This window comes from Borostomias antarcticus (genome assembly GCF_949987555.1).
Source record: "Borostomias antarcticus genome assembly, chromosome: 28".
NCBI classification, from domain to species: Eukaryota; Metazoa; Chordata; class Actinopteri; order Stomiiformes; family Stomiidae; genus Borostomias; species Borostomias antarcticus.
The window spans coordinates 6591835-6613049 of NC_140261.1; the positions used below are offsets into that span (position 1 = coordinate 6591835).

The 21215-nt window shown below is 45.9% G+C and overlaps 2 protein-coding genes across 5 annotated transcripts in view; one reads left to right on the forward strand and one right to left on the reverse strand.

Annotated features, from left to right (window-relative positions):
• sybl1 (synaptobrevin-like 1) overlaps positions 1-87 on the reverse strand; it is a 7002-nt gene extending 6915 nt beyond the window's left edge. For 2 of the 4 annotated variants that reach the window (XM_084459482.1, XM_084459481.1), the window contains exon 1: positions 1-87. This exon is cut by the window's left edge and continues 3 nt beyond it. The gene's annotated coding sequence lies outside the window, so the exon portion shown is untranslated. The other 2 variants (XM_084459484.1, XM_084459483.1) reach the window with 2 other exon arrangements.
• Positions 88-351: 264 nt separating this feature from the next.
• On the forward strand, positions 352-21215 carry polr1d (RNA polymerase I and III subunit D). Its single transcript, XM_084459431.1, has 5 exons — positions 352-392; positions 15404-15501; positions 15930-16006; positions 19998-20080; positions 20702-21215. The coding sequence occupies exons 1-5, from the start codon at positions 354-356 to the stop codon at positions 20747-20749; spliced, it is 345 nt and encodes a 114-aa protein (XP_084315557.1). The 5' UTR covers positions 352-353; the 3' UTR covers positions 20750-21215.

Here is a 21215-nt window from a genome sequence, read left to right on the forward strand (position 1 = left end):
CGACGGAATGTGGTCCACAAACTTGGCTCGTTGTGTGTTTTCAACATTCAGAGCGCAGTTGATGCTGCTGATCCCTCTCGAGTGACTTCTGGTTTCTAACCCGTTCTCATCCAGATCCCGTTCATCCAGATCCCGTTCCTGGTTTTGTGTCGCGAGATGTAGTTCTTTTGCTTTTTCTTCCGTTCACAATTCACGTGGTTTCCCACGGTTTGGACTACAGCCCCCATGATACAGCCCCGCCCCTTCCGGACTACAGCCCCGCCCCTTCCGGGCAGCAGAGCGCTTCTGTCGAAACGTCACATGTTTTCGTTCCTACGTCACATGTGTGCGCCTGTAGTCTCGGGTGTTCCAGCATGGCGGCGGAGGGGGAGAAGAAGGCGGTGCTGGAGATGGTGAGGGACATGTCTGATCTTTTGGAGTCAAACCACCGCTATAGCACGCTCACTATACCTGAAGATTTAACTGAACCAAATGTTCCCTAGCGTGCTTGTGTATCTAAAGAAAGCGGCTCCCTGTTCCAGGTTTAATGCTAGTTAGATAAAGTTATATCTGTCTTCAGTTGAGCAGAATGCGTATTAAGCGTAACGTTAGCGCTCATAGCAGTTTTATTTTAATGTAATCGGTATATTGTGTAATGTGTATTGCAGTTAGTTGGGTAACGTTGGTATTAGTAACGTTAATGCTTCTTAGCCAGTTCTCCGGTGGTGTTTCTGTCTGTTTGCTTCTGCGTCATCACGTGTGCGTCTGTGCGTCACCTCGCGCGCGCGCTAGTCATTCATGGTACAGCGGCCGATTGCGCATGCGTAATTATACACATTCAACACCAGATGGCACTATCACTTTCCTGCTTGCATATGACGTAGAACAGCGCGAAATGCACTGGGATTTAAATAGGCTTTATCAAATCTTTTTATTTTTATTACTGTGAATATCAATGAAAGTTTCTTTATTTTGGAAGAATGTATTGTTTGGTATCCTAACCCTGACAAACAGGAAAACACTGAGTACATGATTAATCTTATCATAATGGCTAAGTTCCATATTCATAAATGTAAATTTACAGGCAAAAAGCCATGTTTTACTGTCTTTAGCACAGAATGTACACTGTTTATCGATTAAATTCGACATGCTGTGAAACAAAAAGCTATTAAGACTATAACTGCTTGTACAGTGCTTAACATTTTTGTATAGATTATCCCCCTCCTAGCAGTGTTTTGTTAATGCGTTTAATTTACATACCTAAGATGTTGGTATTGATTGTTTTGTATAACATGTAAGGTGTTGATATTATAATAATAATTTTTAAAAAATTAAATAGGCTTTATGCCATGGATGTATTAATAGAACTGGGTGCGCTGACAATGTTGACGCCTCGTTCTTGAGAGTGAAGCTTTTTGAACAGGGCCACCGACCCCTTCTGACATGCGCAGTTGTGTTTTCTCTCGTCAGGCATGCGCAGTTGTGTTTTCTCATGTTTTAACCACGTGATTTGTTGACCCGGCCGCGTCCACGACATTCACACGTTCATGTGGATGTTTAATGCGCGTTCACCGCTCTCCCTGCTGTATTGCATGTCCCTGCATTAGCATTGTTAAGTAATTAAAAAATGATGCAAATAGTAATTGCAACTGTTGGTGAACGCGGCGGGGTCTGAGAAATGCACAACTGCGCATGTCAAAAAGGGGTTGATTCAGCAAGATGGCGCTGATCAAAATGTTTGAGGAAGTAAAGCGCAGCCTGGCCCCTTGCTATATGCACACGCTCTTCCGCATTCCCACTCAGCCATGGTCTTTACTCCCGGGGTCACGCTGGGGCGGTGTTAAGAGAACTGGCGTTTTTCACTCGGTCTCTGCAAGACTTACCAAGACTTTCGGTGAACGATGTAGGTCGGATTATTCAGGCATCTCGCTCTACCTCATCTCGCTCTACCTCATCTCGCTCTACCTCATCTCGCTCTACCTCAGCAAGTCAAAAAGAAAAGGGCTTCAAATTGTATGTTTCAAGCTACATCCACAATGACGAAGGTAAGGTCCAGACGTAATGGTGAGCTAACTGTTAGACCTTAGCATGTTTATGTCCCAGGCAACGCTAGCTAGCATGATTAACGTTATACTGCTAGCTAACGGTGTGTCTGTCTCTAACACATTTTCCTGATAATTATATTGTCAATCTCAGTTTCAAACAGGAATTCCACAGGTGAGGTCACAGTTAGGGCAGAATGCTACCGATCTATGAGGAAAAGCCAAAAGCCTCACAGCTTGAGCGTAAGGGACAGTTATCCTGCAGGTTCAGTGCAGGCTGGTTCATGAGACAAGTTCCTGTTTGTCAAATCAAGTTCATGTGAATCATATCACTGCTATGATATAACTTACTGCCAAAGAAGGCCACATGTTTCAGATGATACCCCATAAATAACACTAGTATGTAAAATCTGTAAAAGTAATGGGATTCACATAAACTAGATTGACTTCTGACTAAACACATGTTCTGTGTTCCTTGTAACTGTTCATACACGTTAGCTTCATAACCTATTTATGAAAAAGACTGTATGTTATATAACACTATAATTATATTGTTTATATTGCACTATAGGGGATTTTCACAGCTCCACTACTTCCTGAAATTAGGTGGACATCTTTATTTCCTGTCCTATACTATTGGATAAAGTGATTAACCAGGGGTACCTGGCTGAAGCACATGATCTAGCACACCTGATTAATCACTTTATACAATAGTATAGGACAGGAAATAAAGATGTCCACCTAATTTCAGGAAGTAGTGGAGCTGTGAAAATCCCCTATTAGTGAAACCTAATTTCAGAAGTAATTTCTGTAGTAAACGGGTTCTAGTCACCATTGGATAAACTGCATTTCACGGCCCCAGTACTACTTGTATTGTTCAACGGTAATAACGTTGAATCTAATGAAATGTAACGTATGCAACAGTATGTATTGTAACAGATGTACTGTGTGTTTTTGTAGATTTTGCTGAGGGACTCCCGACCTGTGCTACTGCAAAGCTGACAGTGTCCATGTGTAGCAGGTCCAGCTCTGTGCAGCACTTCTGCACCTGACTGCACATGACTGAGATCTGAAGATGACCTCTGTTCCCCAACACACAGCTGCACAGAGACGGAACCAAAATGGCATAAGCCAAGAACCATGGTAATTATATTTTTAAATGTAGTACTTTGATTTTATTTTATGGATGTTTGTTTCTGTCTATTAAAAAACCTTCTTGTTTATATGTAGGGTGTTAAACCTGGTCTGGTTAATGACACGGTCATTCTTTCAGCCAGACCTAGGGACAGACGACTCATGGAAGGCATCAGGTGGATATTATTATTATTATTGTTATTAAAGTACTTTTCTGTAGTAAAATTAAGCAAAATTACAGGAGAGAGTGAGCTTTAACGTCATTTGAGCACGAGAGTGATGCGGTCAGCAAGCAACACTGAAGTGCTCATGACATTCAAGATCACCCTCATGGAATTTTGCGATTATACTACCAACAAATAAAATGTATAATCAAAATGTGTTCATATTGTGTGTGGCATTTCGCTCTCGAAACACAAACCTGCTACTTTTTATGTCTGACTGAAAGTAGACCCTCCATAGCAACAGAGACGTAATGGTGTAGGCTTCCCGTTGTCACGGGCTGCGCCCCAAACGCAAGGCAGCTGTAACCGGTGCTGTCCCAAACGTGCTCCCTGCTGAGACAGGCTACGCATCATCTGTGTTACCCATCGCCGCAGCTTCCTAAACGGACGTTGACTCATTAAGTCAAACAATAAGCAAATCTTGTTTCTTTTTTTCTGTATCTTTTTCATAGGAGCAACTTGCATGGGGACTCGTCTCACCTCTTCCAACCCTTTCCACCCTCAGGGTGGATCAGGTGTTCAGGGACCTTCCCACTGATGGGGCTCCGCTGATCTCAATATATATCAGCTATATCCGCTGATGTAGCTTTGGTTGAATCTGCTTTCGGGTGCAAGAGGGAAGTGTGTTATCCTCCCACATGCCAAGGGGGGGTGAGAGGGTGCCGAAAACCGTCCGCACAGTGATGCCCCCCCCCCCCCCACACACACAATTGCCACTTCATGATCATCACCTGGGACCCTTTACCTGTTCTTTTGTCTGCACTGAACATCAGCACCATCACATGATGTCCCTGGAAACAACCCTGGAGACAGCACACAAAATAGAGAACAGTACAAAAGAGCAGAGCTCCTGCGCTGAGTGGCTCCGCATCACCTCCTCCAAATTCAGAGAGGCCTGTCACACCAGGACACAGAGCTGTCACACCAGGACACAGAGCTGTCACACCAGGACACAGAGCTGTCACACCAGGACACAGAGCTGTCACACCAGGACACAGAGCTCTGGGGACACCTGTCACACCAGGACACAGAGCTGTCACACCAGGACACAGAGCTCTGGGGACACCTGTCACACCAGGACACAGAGCTGTCACACCAGGACACAGAGCTCTGGGGACACCTGTCACACCAGGACACAGAGCTGTCACACCAGGACACAGAGCTCTGGGGAACACCTGTCAGAAGGCCTCTGAGACTGGGCCATCAGGCTGCAGACAGGAAGAGGGGGCTTGACATGGGACATGCAGAGCAAGGGAGGTTAACCACCATCCTTGTGGGTTCCTTATCCCCCCTGACGCACCATGGATGGGGTCGACACCTGATGGGATTGTGTACGATCCAAAGGAGGAGCCGAAGTTTGGCCTTGTTGAAATCAAATGCCCTAATCTAACAAGCTATGTGGACTGCTCCTATATTAAGATAAGTGAGGGTACACACACACTGAGGCAATCCCATCCTTACTTTTGGCAGATCCAGGGCCAGATGTTGGAATGGACTGGTGTGACTTTGTTGTCTATAAACAGGAAGACATGTTCATTCAGAGGATCAGGAACTCACCCAAAAAATTAAAGAGAAAATTTACCATTTCTTTTTTTATTTTTAACTCCCCACTTCCTTCGGTAAAAAGATTGAGATAGGTGTTACGGAACGGGCTCTGATCGCGTCACCAGCGCCCACTCCTCGTCCCTCGACCTCCCTGTGTCTCCCTTCCCGTGCTCTCTCATGCCTCCCTGGAACCCCACGGACTGACCCGCCCCCTGGAATTGACCGTCGTTCTTGCCCCCGGATACCCCCTCGGGCCGTAACCCCCCTCGGACTCGACCCTCGCTCTCCCTCTCGGACAACCCTCCTGGATTCTGGACATTGTTTGTTGCTAGGCGCACGCACATTGATTCAACACTCCTACCATTTACATAATACCCCCCCGCCTGGTGGCTACACCCACACATAGCCTGCATTGCACTCACACAGAATATTTACACACACCACCTACCCCAAGCCCTATTTCCTGTTGTTGAAGTGTAGGCTACTGACCTATTGACCTCTAGGTGATGGCTCATTATGTGAAGTCCCTACCACGGCTTATAGAACCTCAACACCAGGTTTTAATGTTATCCGTGGCTCATGAATCTAATATGTTCTTGCTTAAGATAAGTGAGCTGTAAAAATTCTTCCCTGACCCCTCTCAACAAGGCGATCGAGCAAGCTCCTGGAGTATGTTTGTCTACCGGCTAAGAACATTTATAAAACAATCAATAACATTAAATTACATTTTCAGAGTAAGAGAGGCTAATAACATCATAGGAGAGACATGGCAAACACTGGTGTATGTCTGAATGTGCCTGGGCCCAGATAGAGGCAGGGGTCAGGGGTAGGATCGGGGTAGGAAAAGGATACGGACCCTGGTTAGGGGAAGGGGACAGAGCGGTGCCACTTGATTTAGACCTCTGTTCGTGCTCACAGCTCAAAGGTCAACTCCTCAGTGTCAACTCACACACACCCATTCCTCTTCAACCTCCCTCTCCGGAGGAAAGGCCCAGGTTAGACCCTCTTCAGCCTCCCTCTCCGGAGGAAAGGCCCAGGTTAGACCCTCTTCAGCCTCCCTCTCCGGAGGAAAGGCCCAGGTTAGACCCTCTTTATCCTCTTCCACCTCCCTCTCCGGAGGAAAGGCCCAGGTTAGACCCTCTTCAGCCTCCCTCTCCGGAGGAAAGGCCCAGGTTAGACCCTCTTTAGTCCACCTGGGCGGACGGGCCTAATCACCCTGCTGTAAGACCTTTAAGATAAATCTCAATCATCAATTCAATGACTCAAGCAAGATATATCAATACTCACCAAACCAATAAAGGCGAGGAGAAAATATCTGATGCAAGGGTAAAAAGCTTTATATAAAATTTTATGTTATACATAAGTTACAGATAATTCAGTTACATGAAAAATACAGGTTACAAAAGAAAAAGATGAAGGAGAATAGCTCCCAGATCTCCAGCCTCTGACTTCTTCCACGCCTCTGTTGGTGGAGAGAAGAAGTGCCTCTCTCTCCTCGCGAGCTGTTTTTTGAACCCCCTTCCTGGAGGGCAGGGTGTTGACGTCACGTCTCTTCGGGTGAACACAGTCCTTCTCTCCTCCCGGGCAGATTAACAATCCCTGCATTCAACACCTTATCTCTCTCACCCACAGCAGGACATCACAGAATAAATGTCTAATTAACATCTTATTAAATATCCTACTTTAAGCATTACCTATAAACTCAAACAGTTGATACATTGATACATTCTCCAATCGTTACATTGTCATTACTATCTCACACGTATACAAGATTACATAGTTGATCTTGATTAAGAACAGATACATGACTTATAAATGTCTACTTCTACTTTAAGGCTGTGTGTCCACCAACGAGCTGTATGTAGCTGAACAGCGCCAAGCTCACAGCTGCGTAGAGAAGCACTAGAGCCGGGGTTTAGAGCTGGCTAGGCTACCCATGTTTTACAGCTACGTTGGCAACGAGTGTCGTGTTTTTGCAGACTGCAGATTAACTAGCCTGGTTAAGATAGCTAGCTAATGGTAGCTAGTGCTAACGTTCGCTGTCTCTGCGGTTTTGCCAAAAACCGACTGCTGTCGTCATCAGAACAGCCGTTTCCAGCCTGCGCTCTAGCTCAAAAAGTTAAACTTTTTTCAACTGCCAAAAAACCCTAGAGCTCATGGCGCTGTAGCGCTTGGAACACAGCTCTCGTCTCTATAGCGCCCTAGAGCTCATTACCCGTTGTGAACAATGAGAAAACAGCGCTAGCTCTAAAATACAGCTTGCCGGTGGACACACAACCTAAGTTATTAAATTTCCAATAGATAATATTCACTTTAAGTAGTGTTACCTGCTTGATTACACCTTCTACTTTTAAGCCTGTTATTCGCATCTTTACACACTAAAGGCTGTTATTGTTTCTTAGGCAGTTCATCCAACACTATCCCTTTGTTCCTTCTGATAAGCGCCGGACCCTGGCTAGAGAGAGGGGGGGGGTCCTTATCACCAGAGCTAGCCGGGCCCTTGTCAGTTCCATGTGTGTGTGGACCATTCATTATTCATCCATCCATCTGTTTTTTCGAGGGATCCGCTTATAATATTTATTACTACCTTTCCGGCCTGTCCCAGGTGCTTGGGCCGGATCTGTCCCCGTAGGCCTCTGGTCTCATGTCTCTCTTGGGCCTAGTGTTCCAGCCCTTGGTGCACTTGACAGTACACCTCGTTCCTGGTGGTCGGGATCACTACAGCTGTCCTATATGATTGAATTAAGTGAATAAGTGTTAAGTGAATAAGTGATTTGTGTGGAAGACCCAGCGCACACCTGATAAATCACTTAATTCAATCATATAGGACAGGAAATAAAGATGCCAAGTGACTTTCTAGGAACAGAAATGTGCAGCTCCAGTCACACTGCACATGTGCAATCCTCCAGCAAAAGACCGCCACGCCCCCGTGAACTCTTTTATTGTCCCTAGGTGACTTTCAGGAAGTAATGGAGCTGGAGCACAGAGCCTATAGGAGTAGGACTCACTTCCTGTTTAATAGCTGACTTACCTTTTATCACCCGCCGCCACCAGCGAGAGAAGGGTTCCGTGTTTTTCTTCATGAACTTCTCACATTGAGAGGAAGGAGGAACATGAATGCCAAACCACAGTTTAATTTAGTGTTACTTTAAAGTATCTAATTTCATGTATGTCATTTCATGTTATGTTATATAAAGTAAAAAATGTATAATCCATTTTAAGTCTATGTATTTCAATAAACTAATATTCAATAACGAACAATATAAAATGAATAAGTACATACAGATTAATTATATTTACATATTTACAATTGTTTTGTCCTTGGAAAAAGTGAACATAATCTAACACTTTGGCTTCTTTGCCCAAGCCTTAACTAGAGGTCAGTTTTCATAGTTTGTCAGGAGACATGCCACAGTGTAGAGCTCATCTATGTTTCCAAACAGCCGGAGTGGAATCTCTGTGTCAAAGCGGCGTATGAGGCGCTCCATATACACCCTGACGTGTGCGATGGCCTGGGTCTCCCTCACTTCACAGAACTGTAAAGTTATCCCTCCTGATAGCGACCATCCATTTTCGCCTAGTTTCCTCATCGGACGGAAATGTATGAAAACTAAGTGCTGTGCTGTACTTACTAGACACTTGACACAAAGGTACCCAGCAGTGTTCTGCATTAGTGCTCTCCATCCGGTGTTGCAACTTATATTTATTATTCAGAGGCATCGCTAGCTGTAAACAAAAGACGATGGAACGGAAGTGAAAGCCATGGCTGAGATTTTACCGGAACTACGTCAGCACCACCATGTGCATATAGACTATTCAAAAGACGAGTGCGCGTCTATTACCTGTATTGCGGTACTCGGTGAATCCCTCTCGGAAATACAGTTTGTTATAGTAGGGTCATTACAGCTTTTCCCTCGCAATGGTATTGCCAATCAAACATTGGGCCAGTGTAATTGAGCTATACTACTGAGGAAATACATGTCTTAAATACACACACACATGAAATACACACACACATGAAATACACACACACATGAAATACACACACACATGAAATACACACACTCCGCGGCTCCACTCCGAGCCCGCCTCTCTCCATCTCTCGCTCTCTCACACACACACACACACTCTCGCTTTCTGATTAAGAATAATTAGCTGTAGCTTACTATAAATGAATATAGCCCATATTGAAGGAAATGTCAATTGGAAATGTTTTTTGTATCGTATTTGGTAGACAATAAAATCTGAATTCTTGATGACTCATCCGAATGGCACGTGTATATGAATTCAGGACTTCTCCCTAATATGCAGAAATATGACTTTTACAGTGTTCAGGTCCTCTCCCTCTGCGAAGCCATGGGAATGATTTGACTTCTACAGTGTAGTTCTGGAGGAATTTCATTACAAAGTCTTACTGTACGCGGATCAGAAATGTCTCTTTCTCACATTTGACGAGCCATAAAATCTCAAATATCCTTAGCTCAAGAGGAACGCTTATGGATATGTGTTCTGGACCTCTCACTCTACAAACCCCTGCAATAATATTTGACTTCTACAGTATAGTTTTGGAGAACTTCCATTACAAGTTCTTACTGTACGCAGATCAGAAATGTCTCTCTCTCATATTTGACAAGCCATAAAATCTGAATTTTGCATAGCTCATGAGGAAGGCTTATTGATATGTGTTCGGGACCTCTCCCTCTTCAAACCCACAAAATAATATTTGACTTCTACAGTGTACACTGAACACTCTAAAAAAACATTTCTGCATATTAGGGAATTCCAAAATTCGTATACACGTGCCTTTCGGATGAGTTATCAAGAATTCCGATTTTATTGTCTACCAAATATGATACAAAAAACACATTTCCACACACAACAGACATTTCCTTCAATATGGGCTATTTCACTCTTCTTTTGAATTGAACGTGGAAGAAAAATGTGCAGCTCATTTGACTGTAGAAGAAGAAAGTGCGGCCAGCTTGACCGCATGCATTTGATGACGTGTAGCGGAGTTCTCCTCCCTCCGGACGATCCATTCTAGCATCAACCCAAGTGAGGAGGGTGGTAAGCGATTCTGATGAGCGACACAGAGAAACTTGTGACAGTGGTGCCGTTGACTCCCAGTTGAGCTCAACTCGACCAGCAGGGGTCGCTGTGGTAACGTTGTCGTGTGTTTGTGTAACGTTGTTGTGTATTCGCCCAAGATTGAGCGTGGGCAAGAATTTGAACGCTTGATGGCGGGCGTGACGGACGTTTGGGGGTGACGCTGTCGTGATCGTCATAGCGATAACACCTGTCATCAGGAGTGCGATTGTGAGATTTATTCACGTGAAAATGTGTTTCAGATGTTTGGATAGATTGGGGAGCACTACAATACTAACCTGACTCGCCAGATGGTTTGCTTCACATAACCATCTGAAAACTCTCCATTGGAAACTGGAGCAGGGCAGGCACTTTCAACAATAGGGGAGGACCGGGACAAATGAAACACTTTTTGGTTTGATCAGATTTACACAGAAATGAATAAAGATAGAGATTCCATTTTTTGATTACAAACAACTTGTACATGTCCTTTACTATTATTAGTTGTAAGTTTCGTTCTGTGGTGTAACAGAGTGAAACAGATGAGTGGGACGAGTGAAACTGATTGTTTTGCTTATTGTGTTTTGTAGCGGTCTATTTGGGGTTTGTAATTATCTTAACTTTCAACACATGTATAATTAGACCCAATTTAATGCAATTGATGCTATGTATTCGTAAACCATGGGCAAAATGTCAAGCGCCTCTCGTTCTAAGCGCAGAAGCCATTTAGCTACGCGTCCACCCCATGGATGTATTAATAGAACTGGATAGGGTCACTGACTGCTCGAAAGAGTGAAGCCCTATTGAACCGCGCCATCTTTGAAAAAACGCGTCACTGATACCTTTAACTGCGTATGTCAAAGGTATCAATGACGTGTTCTTGTAGTCCACGAACAGATTGCGTTCATGGCTCTCCCCGCTCTGAGTTAGCGAAGCGTCTTGCTAATTAATCTACTTTCGTCAAATATATCAGTTGGAAAACTTTATCCAGGCATTTTAGTTTTAAACAGTATAATTGTGACAACATGTTTTGTTTGCTAGTAGGTAGTATTCATTCTGTTCACAACAACGCGATGTGCAGCCGTCAATGTTGACGAATCAAACACAAGCGTGTGAGCGCAGGGCCGCGTGTGAGCGCAGGGCCGCTCTTGCGTTTGATGCGTCAACATTGGCGGATGCCATTCACTTTAAATGGCTGCAGCCGAATGGCATTCTGGTTCCATTGTTGTCCTGGTGCGTTGCGTTGCTAGCATCAAAAGTTGAGAAATGTTCAACTTTCAGATGCGTTACTGGAGTTGCCGACCAATCAGATGTCTTGACGGAGAAAGACGTCATCGCAAGGCTGGATTTTCAAATTTTTCGACACTAAACGAAAAGCCGGGTGGGTTTTCAAAATAGTGCGCTAGCAGGTTCGGAGAATCTACTGGCTGTTGCGAGCGCAGTTTCGGACAATGTGATTGGTTGTTGCGTGCAGCAGACACGCCTTCCGCCATACGTTGACGGAACTTTTCTCAACTCAAACGCAAGCTACGCGAGCAACGCGACGCAACTGAACCACAACGCAACCACAATTCTGTTCGGCAACGCATGATTCCGCTCCATTCAAAGTGAATGAGAAGCGTCAAAGTTGAAACATACGCCAATACATCAATAGCCAAAAGCACGCAATTACAATTCAGATAGTACTTTATTCACATAGGCTAGAAAACAAATACCACCACATGTCTAGCCTAATGAATTTAATTACGTACTGACACAGTCAACTCGGTCTCCATATATAAACTTTGATCGTAGAGGACAGGGTGATTGATTACTAGGGCTGTCAACTGAGCTCAGAAATTACATTCGAATTTCTCTCTTAAACAATAAAAAATATTCGATTATTGGTATTATATTCTGCATAGAAAATAACGCATAATGGATGTAATGTCAGAACTGGTCAGTACTGTTATAACCACAAGAGGGCACTCGTCGCCCATTGTCAAGAACAAGCACAGAAGGTAACGTGAACTATTTATCTCGTGTCTGTCTCTGACAACATTCCAGTGTTGATGGGATTCAGGTATTTAAGTAGCCTAACCCCCAGTCAACATGGGTGACGTTTAGTGCAAACGGCGACGCTGTGAAAACGGACACGTGGAAGAAGCGTTGTGAAACAGCTATTCCTGTGCCTCCTCCGCATGACCCCAGGAACGCCGTTAAATTTCACAACAAAACACACACCGGACATGAACACCGGCTGGAGACCATCAATCATGACAGGAGTGTCGAGCTGAATCCCAATCTGAGTGCGCAAACCGCACTTGCGGCCCCTCGCACTTGTGGCCTGAGGCCTGAGCACTTAATTGAGTCAGCTGGAAGGGCCAGAGGGTGCAGGGCCGTGAATTAAATGGGACAGCACTTCCAGGCTGCGTTCCGAATCGCATACTTCTACTTCTTACTACCAGTACCTACTACAGCTGCCCTTAGAAAGTATGTACTTTGCAAGCAGTAGGCATCCAATTGGGACATACTACCTTGTCATAACATTGCGCCTTGAAATTTGCCCACATCCGTCGCTGTCCATAACGCGACATTCGTCTACAGCTGTCACGACTCACACATGTGACGCACATTTCCGTTGCGCACAGGATTGTGGGTCAGAATAGCCAGAAAAGCCTGCTGGCTTGCATACTGCAAAATACGACCGGATGTAGTAGGACATCCTGGTATTTTTGCCATACTGCATGTGGCATACTATGTATTGGGACATACTACATCCTGTTTTGGCATACTATATAGTAGGGTAGTATGCGATTCGGAATGCCAGTTTCGCTCAATGCCCCTCCCACTTCGTTTTCATTGGCTGCCGCGTTCCTCCGACGCAGAGGCTGCTCTGACGCTCCTTCAGCTCTGCAAATTGACCGATTGACGTCTGTTTTAATTTAATAATAATTAAAAAATTAGGTTGGGTGGGATATGTTTGCAGAATGTGGATTTCAAGATAAATGTTATCTGCAAATGTCATCATTTATGTGTGATGCACTGGGATCATGACTCGGATGCACTCAAGCACTGTGTCACATGAGACGCGGTGGGCTGTGGGTATTTTCTGCTCCTAAGTCCGTGAAATTGCGGACTTTCGGTAAGTGCGGTTACAGTGCGCAAAATGGCGGCGTGGCGCACTTGTGGACCTAGCAATTCCGTTTGGGACCCTGAGCCCTCTTGGACTTAGCGGGAACGCGCATGTAAGGCCACAAGGCCGCGAGTGCTCTGCACTTTCGCCTAAGTGCGCGATTTGGGATTCAGCTTCGGTCAAGGTGGCCCACGCCAGTTAGACCCGCTGTCTTGGCTACACAAACACTGAAAACTGCATCACACAACCACAACAATCAAGACATGAACACAACGTTACAAAAACAATGTTTCAAACCGCCTCCACGGGTTGCTATACAGTAGTCTCTCCACCGGGGGGCGCTGGTGTTTGCACACAGACTCCAGGCTCTGACAGTTGATCGTCCTCTCCTGTGCATCTCTGAGATTGAAACCATGCAAATAAATGAGTCGTTGTGCACTAATCGCGCATTACTTACAATGCAGGATTCAGAGCTGCTGTCCAGGTTGTGATTTAATGAGCCTGATGTTGAGGTTGTGGTTGTGTTTTAGGTTCAGGCTGATGTTGAGGTTGTGGTTGTGTTTTAGGTGCAGGCTGATGTTGAGGTTGTTGTTGTGTTTTAGGTGCAGGCTGATGTTGAGGTTGTGGTTGTGTTTTAGGTGCAGGCTGATGTTGAGGTTGTGGTTGTGTTTTAGGTGCAGGCTGATGTTGAGGTTGTGTTTTAGGTGAAGGCTGATGTTGAGGTTGTTGTTGTGTTTTAGGTGCAGGCTGATGTTGAGGTTGTGTTTTAGGTGCAGGCTGATGTTGACGTTGTTGTTGTGTTTTAGGTGCAGGCTGATGTTGAGGTTGAGGTTGTGTTTTAGGTGCAGGCTGATGTTGAGGTTGTGTTTTAGGTGCAGGCTGATGTTGAGGTTGTGTTTTAGGTGCAGGCTGATGTTGAGGTTGTGGTTGTGTTTTAGGTGCAGGCTGATGTTGAGGTTGTTGTTGTGTTTTAGGTGCAGGCTGATGTTGAGGTTGTGGTTGTGTTTTAGGTGCAGGCTGATGTTGAGGTTGTGTTTTAGGTGCAGGCTGATGTTGAGGTTGTTTTTGTGTTTTAGGTGCAGGCTGATGTTGAGGTTGTGGTTGTGTTTTAGGTGCAGGCTGATGTTGAGGTTGAGGTTGTGTTTTAGGTGCAGGCTGATGTTGAGGTTGTTGTTGTGTTTTAGGTGCAGGCTGAGGTTGAGGTTGTGTTTTAGGTGCAGGCTGATGTTGAGGTTGTGTTTTAGGTGCAGGCTGATGTTGAGGTTGTGGTTGTGTTTTAGGTGCAGGCTGATGAGGTTGTGGTTGTGTTTTAGGTGCAGGCTGATGTTGAGGTTGTGGTTGTGTTTTAGGTGCAGGCTGATGTTGAGGTTGTGGTTGTGTTTTAGGTGCAGGCTGATGTTGAGGTTGTTGTTGTGTTTTAGGTGCAGGCTGATGTTGAGGTTGAGGTTGTGTTTTAGGTGCAGGCTGATGTTGAGGTTGTGTTTTAGGTGCAGGCTGATGAGGTTGTGGTTGTGTTTTAGGTGCAGGCTGATGTTGAGGTTGTGGTTGTGTTTTAGGTGCAGGCTGATGTTGAGGTTGTGTTTTAGGTGCAGGCTGATGTTGAGGTTGTTGTTGTGTTTTAGGTGCAGGCTGATGTTGAGGTTGAGGTTGTGTTTTAGGTGCAGGCTGATGTTGAGGTTGTGTTTTAGGTGCAGGCTGATGTTGAGGTTGTGGTTGTGTTTTAGGTGCAGGCTGATGTTGAGGTTGTTGTGTTTTAGGTGCAGGCTGATGTTGAGGTTGTGGTTGTGTTTTAGGTGCAGGCTGATGTTGAGGTTGAGGTTGTGTTTTAGGTGCAGGCTGATGTTGAGGTTGTGTTTTAGGTGCAGGCTGATGTTGAGGTTGTTTTTGTGTTTTAGGTGCAGGCTGATGTTGAGGTTGTGGTTGTGTTTTAGGTGCAGGCTGATGTTGAGGTTGTGGTTGTGTTTTAGGTGCAGGCTGATGTTGAGGTTGTTGTTGTGTTTTAGGTGCAGGCTGATGTTGAGGTTGTTGTTGTGTTTTAGGTGCAGGCTGATGTTGAGGTTGTGGTTGTGTTTTAGGTGCAGGCTGATGTTGAGGTTGTGTTTTAGGTGCAGGTTGATGTTGAGGTTGTGGTTGTGTTTTAGGTGCAGGCTGATGAGGTTGTGGTTGTGTTTTAGGTGCAGGCTGATGTTGAGGTTGTGGTTGTGTTTTAGGTGCAGGCTGATGTTGAGGTTGTGGTTGTGTTTTAGGTGCAGGCTGATGTTGAGGTTGTTGTGTTTTAGGTGCAGGCTGATGGGGCCGACGAGGGTTGTGTGACATTCGTTCTCCACGAGGAAGACCACACGCTGGGGAACTCCCTGAGATACATGGTCATGAAGAGGTCAGTCGCTCACACTTAACCTTTAACCCGCTTTAACCATAAATTATTATTTTTTATTACAATTACCCTCTCAACACAACCCTAACCTAGTGGCAAAAGGGATATGTTTAATTGGTGGACAATTGTATTTGAATAGACTGATTGGTTGATCTTATTAGTGAGCGAGCTACTCATATTACCTGGGTCGATGATCTCTGGTAAATTAGGTCTATAATGATATTATTCCTATTGCAAATGACCCCTTTAGAAACAACATATAGATATACCACCCTGTGCTGTAAAAGTAAAGTGTGTGTGTGTGTGTGTGCGTGCGTGCGTGCGTGTGTTTACGCGTGTGTGTGTATGTGTACGCGTGTGCGTGCGTGCGTGTGTGTACGCGTGCGTGCGTGCGTGTGTGTGTGTGTGTGTGCGTGTGTGTGTTTCCTCAGTGTGGACGTAGAGTTCTGTGGGTACAGCATCACACATCCCTCAGAGAGCAAGATCAACTTTCGTATCCAAACCCGAGGTGAGACGCATTCCTCTATTTATTCTGGCTTTACTCTCCCTCACTAACTCTCTCCGTGTGTGTGTGTGTGTGTGTGTGTGTGTGTGTGTGAGAGAGAGAGGGAGAAAGAGAGAGAGAGAGAGTATAAGACCTAGAAAGAGAGAGGTGCTTTCGAGTTCTGTCCCCAGCTGAGGGAGGAATGTCATTGAGTGGCTGAGCCAATAGGTTTGGGGATCGTTTTGATGATTGATTCCCATGCTGCTTAGTGAATACGGTTACTATCAAATCTTGGTTCGGATTCTAATGTTTTTTGGAGAGAGAAAAACAAACAAAAATATTCCAATAACAAATATAACCAACTTACCTAAACGGAGGAGACTTACTGTAGTCTCTCTCCAGACTCAAATATTACATTGAATCGCTCCGCATACTACATAATAAAGTCTGTATACTACATAATAGAGTCTGTATACTACATAATAGAGTCTGAGACACTTTGCCGCTCAAGCTGGTGTTCTGAGGGCGTATCGACGGGTCAGAATTGAAAGAGTGACAGGTCGTAGCAGCAAATGAGAGACGCTAGCCCAGGTTAGATGGGTGGGGCATATCTTTGGGTGGGAACGCCTAATCGCGAAAGTCGTTGCTGATTGGTGTCGCAGATTCCTGCGAAACCAATGAATTGCCAGGATTTGGGCACCAGATTTTTGCGTGAAGTGTCCCAGACCCATAGAGAGATCTGCAGCGTGCAGTAACGTAGTTAGCGTAGCTTACATAGTGTATCAGTGAAAGAACTCTCATGGGTCTGGCGTTGAGACTAGCGGAGACTTGACCATAGATGTAACCCTTCAATGCTCGGTGACATAATCTTCCCCTTCATGGCTACTGTGAAAGTAGTTTCTGTACTAGAGTTGGAGTGTGGTCTCTGGGGATAAACTGGAGGTGGAGGGTGCTCTCTGAACTGGAGGTGGAGGGTGCTCTCTGAACTGGAGGTGGAGGGTGCTCTCTGAACTGGAGGTGGAGGGTGCTCTCTGAACTGGAGGTGGAGGGTGCTCTCTGAACTGGAGGGAGGGTGCTCTCTGAACTGGAGGTGGAGGGTGCTCTCTGAACTCACGGTGAACCACAATAGACACTGGACTGAGGGAAATGAATTTAATTCATTAATTCAATACCGGAGGCTGTTTTACTTCATTAATTAATTTACTTCACATTGCACAACACAAACCTTTCTTCAGGCGTCGAGGGTGGAAATAGTTCCCTGCATTTCTCCCACCCAAACCGTCCTCCTCCAGGGCAGCCAGGAGCAGTGGGCAGCCATCGTTCATGGCACCTGGGGACCAAGTCCAAGTGCTCAGTCCAGGTCTTGGTCAGGGCGTCTGTAGAGCGTCTGTTCTTCTGCATGTTTTGGGTATTGGGTTCCTTGGGAGGAAACCCTGGCGAACATGGGGAGAACATGCAACCTCACACAGAAAGACCCGGAGACCTCCTAAACCCTGGCGAACATGGGGAGAACATGCAACCTCACACAGAAAGGCCCGGAAACCTCCTTGCTGTGAGGCGCCAGTACTACTGTCTGTACTGCGCCACCGTGCCGCACGTGAGGGATGTTGGGATTCAGTGTCTTGCTCAAGAACACGTTGGCACAACGCAGGGAGTTGGGATCAAACCGGGGACCTTGCGATCCCCAGCCGGCCACTCTTACCTCTGTTCTACATGCACTATGCAGAAGTAAGGAACCGAAGCAAAATGGATATGCACGTGTCTCATTGAATCCCTGGTTCTTGGAAATTTGGAACCAGTCTTTGATACCCAACTGTAACTGTCAATAATAATACATATATATTTAAATAGAAATACATTTTATTTAAAAAGCACTTTTCATTGTGAAACAATCACAAAGTCATTGAGGAAACGGTGACACTAATTAATATAAATGTATACACATTACATACAAAAAGCATTTCTAAATAAGTAGGTCTTTAGACAAGTCTTAAAAGAACTCAGAGGCTGTGGTGCCCTCAGATTTTCAGGACATTTCAAAGATGGGGCGGGGGGCAGCTGTGCAAAAGGCCTGATCTCCCATAGAGCAGAGCTTGGTCCTGGGGTATGAAGAAGCAGGGTCTCCATAGAGCAGAGCTTGGTCCTGGGGTATGAAGAAGCAGGGTCTCCATAGAGCAGAGTTTAGTCCTGGGATATGAAGAAGCAGGGTCTCCATAGAGCACAGCTTGGTCCTGGGGTATGAAGAAGCAGGGTCTCCATAGAGCACAGCTTGGTCCTGGGGATGAAGAAGCAGGGTCTCCATAGAGCACAGCTTGGTCCTGGGGTATGAAGAAGCAGGGTCTCCATAGAGCACAGCTTGGTCCTGGGGTATGAAGAAGCAGGGTCTCCATAGAGCACAGCTTGGTCCTGGGGTATGAAGAAGCAGGGTCTCCAATAGAGCAGAGCTTGGTCCTGGGGTATGAAGAAGCAGGGTCTCCATAGAGCAGAGCTTGGTCCTGGGGTATGAAGAAGCAGGGTCTCCATAGAGCACAGCTTGGTCCTGGGGTATGAAGAAGCAGGGTCTCCATAGAGCACAGCTTGGTCCTGGGGTATGAAGAAGCAGGGTCTCCATAGAGCACAGCTTGGTCCTGGGGTATGAAGAAGCAGGGTCTCCATAGAGCACAGCTTGGTCCTGGGGTATGAAGAAGCAGGGTCTCCATAGAGCACAGCTTGGTCCTGGGGTATGAAGAAGCAGGCTGTTTCCAGATCGAAGATTGCAGGAGGTGTTTAGTGTTCTTTAAGGGAGGGAGGTGCATTACCATGGGTGCAGTTGAAAGTCAGGAGAAGGGTTTTGAATTCAATCCTGTAGGAGACAGGGAGCCAGTGCAAAGATGCCAGGGTCGGGGTGATGTGGGTATATTTCCCCACTCTAATCAGGATCGGGGTGATGTGGGTATATTTCCACTCTAATCAGGATCCTGGCAGCACTGTTCTGGATGTACTGGAATACAATGATGTACACACACAGCGATGTCAAACAAAAATCACATGCCAACTAGTAGTAGTAAGTTTATTGCCATTTGTGGAAGACCACACTGGAACTGAGGGGCACAGAGCAGCCTAGCCTGGTAGAGGTCCTCAAGTGCAGGCAAAACAATGGTACCTATAGTCCCACGCGCTACGCGCACAATCCTGTTTAGGGACTTCTTCTCATGGTCGGTGATGTTTCCAGACCAGATTGTGATGGTAGTTAGAGGGCTCTCAATAACGCACCGGTGAAAGTTAAGTAGGACCTCTTTAGGGGTCTGTTAGGGGTAAAGTCTCTCAGTTTCCTGAGAAAGTAAAGCCATTGCTGGGACTTTTTAACAATAGTGCAAGTGTTGGACTGCCAGCTAAGATCGTTGACTAAAGTAACCCCAATAAATTTGAAGCTGCTGACGATCTCCACCTCATAGCCATTTCTAAGGATGGGAGGATGGGAAGCCTCGACTCGGCTGAAGTCAATAACGAGCTCCTTAGTTTTGGAGGTATTTAGAGTAAGGTTGTTGGCCTCGCTCCACTTAACTGCCTACATCTCTAACATCAAAACATGATAGGAGATATGTGAAAACAACTTGTGTTTGTGTGCGAGCAGAGGCCTAGAGTAGCCTGAGGACATTCCTAGCCAGCTATGTCTGACCCAGCCCTGGGAAAACAGAGGAAGAGTCTGTCCTGGACACTCACATGGTGCGCACACACACACACACACACACACAGACACGCACACACACACACACAGACACACACGTCACACACTCATAGGGCCGACTGTTGTAAACACATTAATCTTTATCCCGAGCACACCTTCACAGCTGGGCTGTTTCCAATGCGCCACTCAGTTGAAAGAGGTGTGTGATGTTTTTCTTGTGTGTGTGTGTGTGTGTGTGTGTGTGTATGTATGTATGTGTGTGTGTGTGTGTGTGTGTGTGTGTATGTGTGTGTGCGTGTGTGTGCGTGCGTGTGTGTGTGGTTGTACTAATGGTTTTATGCGTTTCAGGAGGAGTAGCAGCAGCGGAGCCCCTGAGGAGAGGACTGACTGAACTTAATGACATCTGTCAACACGTCCTCAACACCTTTGAGGTATATGCACACACACACACGTACACACACACACACACACACACACACACAGAGGGAGAGGAGAGGGGTTACTGGAGAGAGGGGTTACTGGAGAGAGGAGGAGGGGGGTTACTGGAGAGAGGAGAGAGGAGAGGGGGAGAGGAGGAGGGGGGTTACTGGAGAGAGGAGAGGGGGAGAGGAGGAGGGGGGTTACTGGAGAGAGGAGAGGGGGAGAGGAGGAGGGGGGTTACTGGAGAGAGGAGAGAGGAGGAGGGTTTATTGAAGAGAGGAGAGAGGAGGAGGGTTTATTGTCTTATTGTCATAGGGTCAGAGAAGAGGACGGGACAGACAGAGAAGAGCTTGTTTGATAACATGGCTGTCTCATGATTGGAGCGGAAAGGGGGAGATGGTCAGCTGATCAGCAGTTCTCTCTCTCCCTCTCTCTCTCTCTCTCCCTCCCTCTCTCTCTCTCTCTCTCTCTCTCTCCCTCCCTCCCTCTCTCTCTCTCTCTCTCTCTCTCTCTCTCTCTCTCTCTTTTGTCTCCATTTACTGCGCTGCAGCCTCCCTGCTATGTGCTCTATGCTGATATTTGGTTGAAACCATGGAGATGATTGCTAACGCCTCTGCTCTGCTGCCCGTTAGGCACAGGTCAAGGAGTTTAGAGCCGGGCAGGAGGACGCCAAGGAGTGAGGAGCAGAGCTCAGTCCAGCAGGAGAACGGCCTGGCTACACACACGCACACACACACACACACACACACACGCACACACACACACACACACACGCACGCACACACACACACACACACACACACACACACACACACACACACACACACACACATACACACACACACACACACACACATACATACGATGAAGCTATTAAATTTGCTGTCAAAATGATTGTCTGTTGACCATCAACACATCGGTTTTTATTTGCAACTACTCGCTTTGTACATTTGTTGCGTGGGTGATACAGCGACGTTATTGAATCCTTTCATAGCCTGTTAGCCTGTACAGTTTTAGTTTTTGTCTTTCATTGAATAAACAGAGTAAAGTTTGTGTTTGATTAATTTCCAGCTGCTTGTAGTTATCTTTATCCTCATATCATCTTATCTTATATACTCACATCATGCTATTTGAACGTTGCCCAAA

Coding starts and splice junctions, on each gene's coding strand:
- polr1d (XM_084459431.1), top strand. CDS start 354: ATGGCGGCGGAGGGGGAGAAGAAGGCGGTGCTGGAGATG. Junction 15,502..15,929: donor AGATACATGGTCATGAAGAG/GTCAGTCGCTCA, acceptor GTGTTTCCTCAG/TGTGGACGTAGAGTTCTGTG. Junction 20,081..20,701: donor ACGTCCTCAACACCTTTGAG/GTATATGCACAC, acceptor GCTGCCCGTTAG/GCACAGGTCAAGGAGTTTAG.